The 13,037-nt window shown below is 41.1% G+C and overlaps 1 protein-coding gene across 6 annotated transcripts in view; it reads right to left on the reverse strand.

Annotated features, from left to right (window-relative positions):
• rapgef4a (Rap guanine nucleotide exchange factor 4a) overlaps positions 1-13,037 on the reverse strand; it is a gene marked incomplete at its 5' end in the record, with an annotated part of 38,916 nt that overhangs the window by 12,405 nt on the left and 13,474 nt on the right. For 3 of the 6 annotated variants that reach the window (XM_083639085.1, XM_083639086.1, XM_083639083.1), the window contains 7 exons: positions 1-48; positions 362-422; positions 905-989; positions 1,101-1,284; positions 1,379-1,500; positions 2,130-2,259; positions 7,140-7,212. The exon at positions 1-48 is cut by the window's left edge and continues 29 nt beyond it. In XM_083639085.1, the coding sequence (XP_083495211.1) occupies positions 1-48; positions 362-422; positions 905-989; positions 1,101-1,284; positions 1,379-1,500; positions 2,130-2,259; positions 7,140-7,212 (703 nt within the window). Of the gene's footprint in view, positions 49-361; positions 423-904; positions 990-1,100; positions 1,285-1,378; positions 1,501-2,129; positions 2,260-2,346; positions 2,398-3,640; positions 3,706-7,139; positions 7,213-13,037 lie in introns of all 6 variants that reach the window. The other 3 variants (XM_083639088.1, XM_083639087.1, XM_083639084.1) reach the window with 2 other exon arrangements.

The following is a 13,037-nucleotide window of genomic DNA, read 5'->3' on the forward strand; positions in this document are numbered from 1 at the left end:
CCTTTAGTATAATGTACCATGAAGTGCCTTCCTCCCCTTGACTGAACACTGGGAGAGAAAAGACATCGTTAAAAACAGATTTGCACCTCACCTCACCTCTAATCAAGCTTCTCCTTCAAAACACCTCCAAAAAATTCCACCCAAGTCAATGATACTATAGGATAGATAGACTGAGTTCATAAACACAAAGAAAAGCTTTGGTAGAGCCTAATCTGGGATTTGCTGGATTAATTTCGCCTCTGTGTAATGCAATTAAACAATCATCAGTGCAGCTTGACAGTGTGAAAAGGTTATCCAGGACACCGGGATTTTGTGGCAAAGTCAGTGTCACATGACTGACTTCTTTTGTCAAATGACTTACACACTGTTCCTGCGTTTGCATGGGACTCAAAGATCAGCACTCCTGCCAGTTCCCTCTTTACCTGTGAAAACAGGGGACACAGATTTGTTTTACTCACTGCTGCAGCAGGGAGCATCCCAAAAGAGGAGAACCATGCCTCAGCACAAAGCTTTTTCTAGCCTGTTACTTGTCATCTCAAATCCCTGCTCATGTAAAATTGTGTTTTACAAGATCTAATCTTTATTGAAGCAGCAGCCAATCTGACATGAGTGATTTTCATCTGAACTTTAATTAAAATTAATGATTTTACTTGCAGAATGAGTATGTGGACATTTATTATTGTGACGGTCGGTAGTCTTTTGAGATGCATACACTACTGTTGCTGGTGATTTGCATGCTTGCATTCCCCCCCCCTTCTTGTTTACAACAACAGGCTGCACTCTTGAACATGACATCAAATGTGAGGAACTGAGCATATTTCTTTATTGACACAGGAGACAGAGCCAGTGTCAATAGGACCCCTCTAACCACACTTGATACATAAGGTAGAGAATCTATACTCACAGTGGTAGATAGGTGAGATAAGGCCTTTATATGGAGCAACTCTTCATAAATGATCTCCAAATCATCTGATATTCTTTCTGACGGTCTGGAAAACAGGAAATGGAGAAGAGAAAAACAATCTTAACAGCATCCTACTAATCAACTTTAAATGGCAGACATGGCTCCTCCAGTCCAGATTATTGCTTTAGGGCCCTACTGTTTTCTCAGAATCATTCTCATGTGGGCATCGGGCCCAATCTGCGAGAGGAGGAGCAGGGTATCCTGCAGTTCGTCTTGGCTCTCCTTCCTCTCATCCTCACTGGGGAATGGAGCATCCTCCTCTTCATCATCCAGAAAGCGGTAGAATAGATACTTGTCCTGGAAGCTGAGCTCCTGGTCCACTGCGCCGCAAATCAACACAGACAACATGGCTTGAATCCAATGATTCTGCTGTTTTAGCGTGCGCAAGACATAAATGCGGTGCGGAAACCTCACCGTGGTTGAGGACACCTTCCTCCAGCAGCACCTGCCACATGCCTACAGCTTGGATGCGAGAGTGGACACATGAGCTCTGCTGCATTTGCCAGTCAACCAACTCTGTCCCCACACAACACTGTCTGTGAAACACAACACTGATATTTCAGAGCCAAGACACACCTTCTGGACTATGATATACTCACTTCGGGCTTCCGGAATACATAACCGAATAATGGTGTTAACTATTCTTTTATTTTGTCGAAAGAAAGAAAACACAACAACAACAATCCATTTACAGCTCAAATTAGGCAAAACCATCTGAAAATGAAAGTAATCCCTGAGTTTGGGTTGAGTTTGTTGCTGATTACAATTTTAATGACGAGGCAACTGTATATTGCTTTTAAGCCCATGGCACACCATTCAAACATTCTGCAACAACTGCCAACAAAAATGTTGGTATTTGTTGGAGAATGTGTGATCGGTGTGCCATGTGCAAACACGGACAAACAAGGATGGAACATGTTGAATCTGACCAAACATCTTCAAACATCTCCAAACAAGGACAGCCATGGCACACCAAACAAACATCTGTGTTTGTCCGTGTTTGTTGGAGAATGTGTGATTGGAGTGCCATGGGCTTTAGAGTAATCCACCCAAACCCACATATGATGAAGTACTGACAAAAAAAGCCCCTTCAGCACATACTGTACATAACAAGGCCAAGGTGATGAAATCCAGAAATGCAGCGGAGACTCGAGGCCAAACCAACCTGTATGTCTTCAGATGGTACTTGCGGTCTCTGATCATGTGTGGCGCTCTGGAGAGGATGGCATGATGGAGAACCTGCCCCGCCCGCAGGATCTTCTCCGACGGCACCTTGGGCAGAGCAGAAGTCAAAGCTGAATCTCACATTAGAGCCATGCTGAGGATGTTGACAGGTACATTGGGCAAACAGTGGCCCCTGCTGATGTGCTCGTGTTTACTACCTGGGAAATGGATTTAGGGTGGGGTTTGGCTGCACTTTCAATGAGGGACTTCTGCAAAAAAAAACGAAACATAAAATGACTGAAATTGACAAAAGAAAAAAATAATCCATCGTGGATGACAAGTAAATTGAACTGATAACATAGAAACTCAACATTATAGGAATGGATGAAATTAAAGGTCAGAATTAAACACAACGCTATATAATTGGCAATAAAAAAGACATCAGGGCAAAACACAACGTATCCAAAAAGTCATCCAACATAACCAGTGGGTTTCTCTTCATTGGTCACATTAATGTCTTCCTCACAGCAAAATATGTGCTGTCTTTTCGTCCATTTTAGATTTAACTTATGGCTTCCTTTATTGCTTCTGACTTAAAATAATGGTGTGTTACCAGAGTCTTGACTGATGCCTTGAATCGTTCAAAGGTCAATTGTGTGTGTGTGTGTGTGTGTGTGTGTGTGTGTGTGTGTGTGTGTGTGTGTGTGTGTGTGTGTGTGTGTGAGTGTGTGTGTGTGTGTGTGTGTGTGTGTGTGTGTATGTGTAGCATGGGGGGGAGGCTGTGACATTTAAAATGCATTCTACATGCATCAGAGAGCACTGTAACTCATGGATGTGCCATAAACATGCATTTATGTGAAGCCTTTAAATTCTCATCATTTATTTATTAGGCGACGAGCCCATTCAGTATATCCCCAGAGGCTGCGCTTGTTTAGTTAATATTTATAGCGCGCTAAAGTAGAATTAGAGTTGTGTTTCTTTATTACACAATGGGGAAAAACAATTTAGGCATTTCTATTTTTACAAATAAACTGTTGGATTTCTAACAAGGGTAAATATTTACTGAGGCTGACAGGACAAATGGAGGAGGGTCATACTTCTGCTATAAATTCCATCTCTTCTGCTGATATTTATAGAGCGCATATGTTTTGGCTAACCTCTGTCTAAAAGCCTCTCTAGAGGAACAAAGCACACGCCCAGCACAAGCCACTATAAATCTGCTGGAGTGCCATGTTATCAGTCCAGTGGCACGGAACGGAGCACAGGAGCAAGGTGGGGCAGGAAGTGTTACGGATGGAGACCTCCACCTTGTTTATATTTAGACAGACTATAAAACAAACTCCACATTCCAGACGGACTTACTTCCATCCTCTGTTGGAGAGGTGAAGTAACAGTAAAGGATGCCCTTACATCAGGCAAAATGTAAGCAATGACCAAATGAGTTATAGCCTATAGTTTTAACAAGACGTATTTATTAAGTCTAAATTATATAAAATGAGTCCTTAAAACTACCTTATTCTGATGTTTGGAGACCGAAACGAATGAACTGTTGCTTATGATCTCTTTGTCCGGCATTCCTGGATGGGAAAAGGAGAAAATAGATATGAATGTGTTGATAGATCTTCAAATACTCAATTTTGCATTCTTAATACTATTATTACTATATTTTTATAAAAAAAAAAAAAAATCCACATAAAACGGATAGGAACAAAGTTGTAAGTCAATATTGGTTATTAAAATCATCAAAATGATTTTGATTTCTTCATCTTGTGCATTTTTACATTTGGCCTTCGAAATACATAAATGTCAAATTGAGTCCCTTTTGGAAGAAAAAATAAGTAATGCGATACAGAGAACAAAAACTCATTGGGATCATTAAATTAATATGGAGTGATGCAAAAAACAAGAGCACTGATGAGCACGATATGGACTTGTAAGGATCATTTTTGTTATAGTGGGGTATGATAAGACTACAGTACATAGTGTTGACTTGTGACTTTTTCCCCCAGCAAAACTCACAGTATGAATTGAAACATGATGACCTTTTCTAGATCATTATGCACCTTCAAGGACCTGAAAGCTTTGTAAATTATCCATTACCATTTTTATGCAAAATAGCGTGGATCATTTCCCCCTGATTTAAATGCTGTGTCATGAGCACCTCAATTTTCTTTCTGTGTTCTTCTATTTGGTCTACTTTTGATTCTACAGCCAAAATCAGACATATTTCTTTGTATCGACCCAGAAAACATACATCCCTGTAAAATCAACCTGGATACTTGTCACCAATCTTTGTCAATGGGGCATCTTCCAGATTTGTAATTTGATGACATTATGGAGAATCTTGGCGGATCTGTCCCAACAGATTGAATTGTGTGTACATTTTGTTTATGATGAGTTGTTTATCAGATTATTAACACATGGGGTTACAGGCATTACTGTAGAGAGGCAGCAAATGTACATAAACAGATGTAAATGATAATTGTGTTCAGTGTTCTTATTCTATGTGACAGTCTCACAGAAGATGTATTGGAAGTGTGTGGTTATTCATCAGCTTGTACTGTACCCCCCCTGCAGGACAAACAGCATAATCAGTCAAGCCTGCTCAATCACAATTGTATCTGCAGGAAAAACCTGGCTATTCTGAGACTTGCCTTTCAGATTGCTGATACCACAAAAACAAAGACAGAACCCACACAATACAGAGAAGGTGGAACAAGAGCTACATCAGACTGAAATGTCAAATTCATGCTGGGTGCTGGACATTTAGGAATAAAACGCTGCATGCAACTACAGGTTTCGACCCCCCCCCCCAGTTCTGTGTGAAGTTCCAGGTTATTATAAACAAAAAGATGATTGAAAAATTTTCCTAAGATGTTTCTATTGTTGTCTTTATGTGTGAGCTGTTATAAATCTGGGTGGGGAACGTGAAAAAGCAGCGCTTGCCCCTCCATCATTACCTTCACTGAGGTGCCCTTGAGCAAGGCCCTTAACCCCAACTGCTCCAGTGGAGCTGCTCAGTGGCCAGCGGATCAGACTGTGGTGTACTGGTCAGCTTCCAGGTATGAATGTGTGTGTGAATGTGAACAGGGTGCTCCTAGAAAAGAGAGCATTGCTCTCCCCCTGTATAAATAAAGGTTAAAAAATCCAAATAAGCAAACTCTTTACTGAAAAATAAATAAATAAATAGCCAAACGTTTGAGCCAAATGTGACGAAATTCTGTCAAGGTGTTCCTGAGATATTGCGTTAACGAGCTTGAAAATGGCGTTCGTGAGGTCACAGTGACCTTGAACTTTGACCTTTGGCCGCCAAAATCGAATCAGTTCATCCTTGACTCCAAGTGGATGTTTGAGGCAAATTTGAAGAAATTCCGTGAAGGCGTTCCTCAGATATCGCGTTAACGAACATCGGACGGACGGACGGACGTACGGACAACCCGAAACGAAACCATAATGCCTCCGGCCCGGCTATCTCCGGCGGAGGCATAATTACCAAGCTACTTCCAGTCGGCTGATGCTTGTGTGACATCTACCATACTGCCTGGAGTACAAGTGCACTCTTCCCTTATACAGGGCTCGAGGCTCTGCATGGCCTAAAGAGAGCATGCTGGAATTTCCCCTAAGCACTTGCAAAAAGCATTCAACACGAACCAACCCACAAACACATCCAGCCTGACCAAGCACCTAACTATGTTCAATGCCAACACAGCAACATCAGATTTTCAACATCAGCCCAAATGCCTAAAATTACTAGAATCTTTATTTTGAGTGAGTCTGAGTTCATGAATTCTCAGTAAAAGCCATTCATGAAAAAAGTTCTAGTAAAATTCAAGGTCAATATTTTACTTGACTTTGATTGAGACTTTGATTGACACCTTTAAGTGCAATACACCGGCGGTGGCAGGCATACTGTATGACGCGTGCCATACGACACCCTAGCACACAGGAAGCGTCATGCTGCAGCGCGGACGACCGACCACGCACAAGGTGCTGATCCACACTGGGGCATTTTTGGCCTTCGCTTCCCAGTATTGCACGCTGGCAGGCGGGCTTCGATATTGCTTCGATATTGCACCTGATTGGACGAACGCTGTTCTTGACAAGAAATCGGCTCGAGCCAGAGAAACTCCGGTTGAGCGTGCAAAGTTTAACACATGAGTTGGCATGAGTTTGGTCACACCCAAAAAAGTGTGCCCATGGCGCATCCTCACCAGAGTCTCCACCGTAGAAATTTGCACGCAAAGCGTTCATCCAAGCGGGAGAGGGGGGTGGCGACGGCGACGATATGTAAATTGATCCTCTGAAAATAAGTGGATGCCAGCCTGCTGGTTTTAATCAATACTGGCAGTTGACTTGCCTACATAGCAACATAAGCCGATTGCCAGTAGCCAATAGACTCTTTTGATTTTCTTGTTGAAATGCACTGGTATCCATAATTCTTATGGTGAGTGACTTTGAGTAACGTTAAGTGCTCTGTTTGAGCAAAGCTATAGTCAATATTGAGTTAAGTTGCAAAGGTAAAAGCATAACTAGAAATAGCAGCCTTTTTCACAATGCAAGTGGCTAAAGAAGCATAGCCAGGGTTGGGTTGTAGAAAAAGGTATTCTGAATACAAATACTAAAAGGTTAAAGGATTACTACTGCGAAAGCCAGAAACTCATACGTCCATTTAAATAGCTAAATAGCTACAGGTGTTCTATGTCTTTATTAAAAAGGTTGATCCAAAAAAGATTCGGGTTTTTATGCAAAGCTGAAATAAATGTCCTCAGTGTTGTTTTGCTTTTTCTTATCTGTAGACTACCTTTAAACCTCAAATACAGCAAAGTAACCTGAAAATAACGGAAAGTAATCATAATATATTTCCGATTACATTAGTGAGTGAATGCAGCTTTAATAAGGTAACTCGTAACTGTAACATAATATATTCTGAGCCCAAAATGATACAACTCAACACTGATTGTTGAGTTTGACACACTCAGATGTAAAACTATAGCACTGACAGGCTACTTACTGTCACTGCTGGTACCACTTTCCATCACACCATAGGGTGGGGCGAGCAGTCCAGCCATGCACTGACGATATTTCTGTAAAAAAGGTACAAAATGCAGAAACATATCAAACATAGGAGATAACACAATCATCGCAGCTATTAACAAAATACACATTTCACTGAACACATGAAAATGAAACACTTGAACTATAAAAATCACAGTGATCACCTTACATTACTGTTAGGGACTGTCCGATATTTAGGTGGGGTGGTGGGGGGTAAAAAAAGGGGGAGGGCATTTTGATTTTATTTTGAGTAATGGGGAGGGCAAAGTAATTTATTTTGAGATAGGAGTGGGAGGGCATATAAAGTTATTTTCTTTTCTGTTTTGCATTAGTTTGCATTGTGTTTCGCTATGTAGCCTATGTTTTATATCCACCCACCCCCAAGCAAATGGTTTCTTCCTCTTTGGTCAAACTTCAGTGTGCTGCTGGCTGCCTGCTTGCTGCAACCGAGGAGACAGCCTGGACTCTGCAGGACAATAGCCTACCCACACGGATTACTCCCGTCAGCTCCTTTCTCATGCATATTCGCAGAGGTGTAGTGCTATTTGTTTTGCCGGAGCGCACCTATGATACGACGAGCAAGCGTGCACACACTCGTTTCAAAGGTTCTGTAACCATGGTGGCAATTAGTCAACCAACTGACCACATGACCTGATGATGTGATGACCTGCACATACAACACCCGCACATACATTCCTTTCTGTGCATATAGGCCTTTGAAGAATATCGTTCTCATAATTTTGTGTAGCCCAGGTTAAAAGGCTTGCAGTCATGTAATGGAGGGGCCACAGCAAAGAAAAACTTAAACAATATCATCAGCTTATTTCACCTGTATCTTCTGATTGACATTAAATGCATTAAAATGGAACTATATGATTGTGATGATCAGGTACAGTAGAGCCACTGCATGTCTCATTCAATCATAATTATAACAGGAACCAAATCAATATCTGCCATAGAGGCTATATTTTCTATTTAAAAAAATCACTGAAATGTTGCTGCTCTTGCTACGAGAAATAGCCTACAATTTCAATCCAATGGCTCTCACCAATGGCCGGCCGTCGTACCAGATACGACGGTGATAAAAAGTTAATATTGCAGTTTTATTTCAAACAAACTAAAGATGTGTATAATGAAAAAATTATAAAAGCTTGAATGTGGGTGGGGGAGGGCAGATCGTTTTTTTTTTTACAGGTGCAGGGCAGAGAGAAAATAATATAAATGTCAGGGAGGGCAGTTGATTTAAAAAAATGATATATCGTATTTTTTCCCCACCCCACCCCACGGAAATATCGGACAGTCCCTTAGTGTTAGTCATTACAAAGCAGGAACTTAAAGGGATAGTTCACATTTCACAATCTACAATCCACAATCACAACACATTGCACAATCCATCCGGTTCCTCATAGTAGCTCAGGAAAGTTGGGCAAAAACAAGTGCAAGGTCAATGGGGCCACACTCATGTATGCACACTGAGGCTCACTAAAATGTCACCCACAGTGAACATGTCACCCACAGTGAACATGTCACCCACAGTGAACATGTCACCCACAGTGAACACAAAGCAAGTTTCAGTGAGCTTCACAGGAGCGTGACCCCATTGACCTTGTATTTGTTTTTGCCCAACTTTCTAGAGCTACTATGAGGAACAGTATGGCGTTGCTGAGAAAGAACTCTACCAATCAACATCATCATTGGTAAATAGCAAATAGGGCTAGGTAAAGTCAACTTTGTCCTCGCAGCTCCTTTCTTGCAGCCCGTGAATAAACAAGGCCATGGCATGGTATTTAAATCCACTGAGCTGACACTCACAGCTGACAGTTTGGATAAATACAGAGATTTTGGCCAACTTGCTCCATTCATCTCACAATTGTAAAGGGAAGGATCAGGGCGTCCGGCCAGTAGGGCTGTGCAATAAAATCGATACAGCAATATATCACGATATTTTTTTCCGCAATACTGTATCAATATTTCAGAAAAATATTGTGATATATCGCCATATGAATTTTTTGCACAGCTGTGTGTTCAGTGACACAATAGAAAATACTTTTTATTTCAGTACGTTCGGTAACACACTCAACACTCAAGTTATCAACATAAAGTGATATATGACATATTATTACACTACCTGGGTGGTACACAGCTAATTACATTTTCAGTAAATTATTGTATACTGCTAATTTTAAACTAACTGCCTATGCCCATATAAGGGCATGCTGCTAATTTTAAACTAACTGCCTATGCCCATATCAGGGCATGCTGCTAATTTTAAACTAACTGCCTATGCCCTTATAAGGGCACGCTGCTCATTTTAAACTAACTGCCTATGCCCAGACTCTATGTAGAGTATTGCAATATATCGCAATATGTATTGTATCGCAATGTATCATGATACAATCGTATTGTGATACATATCGTATCGTGAGCTCCTTGCCAATACCCAGCCCTACCAGCCAGATAGTGCATTGGTAGATTCCCTGCCTAAAAAACACGAGGGTTGCAGGGTCGAGCCCCCATGTTACCTCCGGCTTGGTCAGGCTTCCATACAGGCACAATTGGCCGTGTCTGCGGGTGGGAAGCCAGGTGAAAAGAAGCGGCTGGCTGCCATGTATCGGAGAAAGCATGTGCTAGTCCACAAATCTGTGCACAAATCAGCAAAATATAGTATACAGTAAGTATAGTATACTCCTCGTGACTTCACTTGGCTCGAGCGGTCTTTGTTTACTTTACGCGTGACATTTGTCTTCTCATTGTACCAGAATATTTGTACCAAGGAGCAGCTCACTATGGATGGTTTTAACTTGACAACATAAACATTCTAAATTGCCCCTAGCTTACTTCCTGTTGCTAATACAATAGCTGAAATAAGCTAAGTTTCAACCGGTTCCCTAGCAACACAATTCCGTGAAAACCATCTATATCAAACCAGCTAAATCTGTTGTCTGGTCTGATCAAAATCTGATCAAAAATAATTACCAGAGATTATGCTGTGAATTGAAAATCTTGTCTTCAGCAGGCCCTTATTCTAACATGCTAATGTACAAAGGGTTAACGAGTAATAGTCACTATTAAAAGCATCAGTAAAGAGAAGAAGAGAAAATCAGTAAATAGGTTATTTTTTATGATTTAACACTGTGACAAATGGACAAAAGGACCTGCATTTAATCTTTGGAGAACATTTTTAACTATATGCATTTTTAACAACACACAACCTCTGCTTCTTCTTTTAACAATTTATTTTGCCCTGTTAAACACTTCTTAGATGGCATTTTGAATGGCCCTTCTCAGCACGTTTGTCTGAAAGCACTTAGGAGCTGCAGCACAGCCACAGAGGAAACAGAGCATGACAATAGCGCTGTAAGTGGCTTATACATCACTGTGCCCCGCAGCAATACACCAGTTATGTAATGAACATTATACTGGACGCATGTGCTCATGTAAATGTCATATCTCTGTCCAGGACACTGGTGCATACAGAGGTCAAGTCGGCCTCGAGCAACGATCCACACAAATGACGGATATGTCTTATGCACTACATGACAAGAGCAATGGCACCAAGGAAGATATAAACCTCCACCAACACTGAACAATTCTGTCACTCATGTTTTAAGCTCATTTGCTTTCTTAATCTAAGAATCACAAGTCTCCATCAGTTTCATAGTTGTGGTGGCTAAAAAACATTCACCATTAAATGGTGGAAATCCCAAATACGGATCACCTAAGTCTAGCCTATCTGTCCACCAAATCTAATGGAAATTCATTAACACATTTTTGACATATCCTTTTGACAGACAAACAAACAAAAAACTCAATCCTGCATCTAGACACAATACTTTCCATCATCAGATAAAGCCAGCCCACATCACTCCAACACAAATGGATGGGGGGGAAAAATAAAATGATTATACATTTCATGAAGTAAATTAAGTTAATCAGTGGTGCAAAATTCACTTGTGGTAAAAGACAAGAAAAAGCTGGTTAGATGCCAATCAGTCAACGTTCTGGGTCAATAAAAAGCTGATTGAGGGCCATTAGTGACATGCCAGTTCACTCCACCTTCCTATCTTCTGGTCAGAAGAGACCCAATGAAAGCTACAACTCCGGGCTAATTTGTTACTAGATGGCAGCGTACTCTCAAAGGTCAGGTTTTAAATTCAATTCAATTCCCTCTGAATTGTTAATCACCTTAACATCCCCTTAGAGCTTTTCCCTCAATTAAGAAGCCATTTAAGAATGTCTCAGTGACCCCAGTTTTTAAAAGCATCTTCCCTAATCAACTCCAAAACACAAACTGTCTTTACTGACAACATAGATTAATGGAAAAAATCATACTTACATTACATAAATACTTTCACCAGTGTTTAAATGACACTATGATTTTACAAACATTCAAACAACAGCATGCTGTAGGTCACACCATTTTCACATGTCGTGAGTCGAGTCTATTTCACAAAAATCAAGTTAACTCAGGAATTCCTGGTATTATTGGAATTTTCTGGTATCATATGAAAGTAGAAGACCTAAGGCATCGATTGGTACCAACCATGTCATGCTAGCTTGTCAGAGCTGGCTAAATAACGCTCCAAATTTAGGTAAAATTTAGGCGAGGGGGATTTTTTTTCTCCAAAGGGGTCCTTTTTCACAGCCTAATGTTGGCAGGTGTGTGTGTGTGTGTGTGTGTGTGTGTGTGTGTGTGTGTGTGTGTGTGTGTGTGTGTGTGTGTGTGTGTGTGTGTGTGTGTGTGTGTGTGTGTGTGTGTGTGTGTGTGTGTGTGTGTGTGTGTGTCCATTCTGAACCAGTATGCTGGTTATGCTGTTATTTAGCCTTTCTGATGCTATTGCATGGTTAGATCATGACATTTTATTTGATGGGAAAACAACTGTTGGTATCCGCAGTGGAAGTGGTCCCTGTGAAATGTTGGTTTGGTACATAGTGGTACTTGGTCTGAAGTTTAAGAACCCCTATCCTATGGTAACCAAACTTCATACGTTTGTCCTATGGTAACCAAGCTTCATACTGTATGTGTGCAGGTATGTAAGAAAACATGTCATTTCGCCTATAGGGGACACTATAGCAACATGTCAAATGGTAAAATCGAAAATGTAAATTTAAAATGTCACAACTCAGTGACTAGATCATGGGAACAAAATTCCTTGATTGTTGGATTCCTTGGGCCAAGTCACATCTATCCATATAGGCCACTGCCATTTCCGCCCACAAGTTTTTCCATGTTGAATTTTGTCCAAAACATCCCCCCTTCCCCCCGCACGCACGCACACACACACACACACACACACACACACACACACACACACACACACACACACACACACACACACACACACACACACACACACACACACACACACACACACACACACACACACACAGGTGGGGGACTATTTGCTTGTTAATTACATAATAAAAAAAACAAGGAAGTGCAACAGAAATAAAGGCTTCAGAGTCACTTCAACCTGTGTCGCTTTGTTGACAATTAAACTAAGGATTTAGGATTGGGATAGGCACTTAAACTGGAGAGCACATGACCTGTCTGAACCAATAAAGCCATGATCCCTGGGGGGCCGAGAGCCAGGTGGGGATGTTGTTTTAGACTAGAGGATGATTAGGACTATGGTCAGGTGTGTCAAAGCCCCTCCCCCTGTCACCCACAGCACACTTGTGTCCATAAGCTGTTACAGGGCGATCCTGATAAATGCACTAATGCAAACATTTTATATTGTATCTAGACTGTGACACAGCAAAATGGAAAATGGATTCATCAAATAGTCTGACACTAATGCTGTGTGAGTTGTGGTTTTGGAACATGTGGTAGGGATTGCTCCTCTAGCTTCTT

The sequence above is a fragment of the Poromitra crassiceps genome (genome assembly GCF_964638095.1).
Source record: "Poromitra crassiceps genome assembly, chromosome: 6".
Classification (NCBI taxonomy): domain Eukaryota; kingdom Metazoa; phylum Chordata; class Actinopteri; order Beryciformes; family Melamphaidae; genus Poromitra; species Poromitra crassiceps.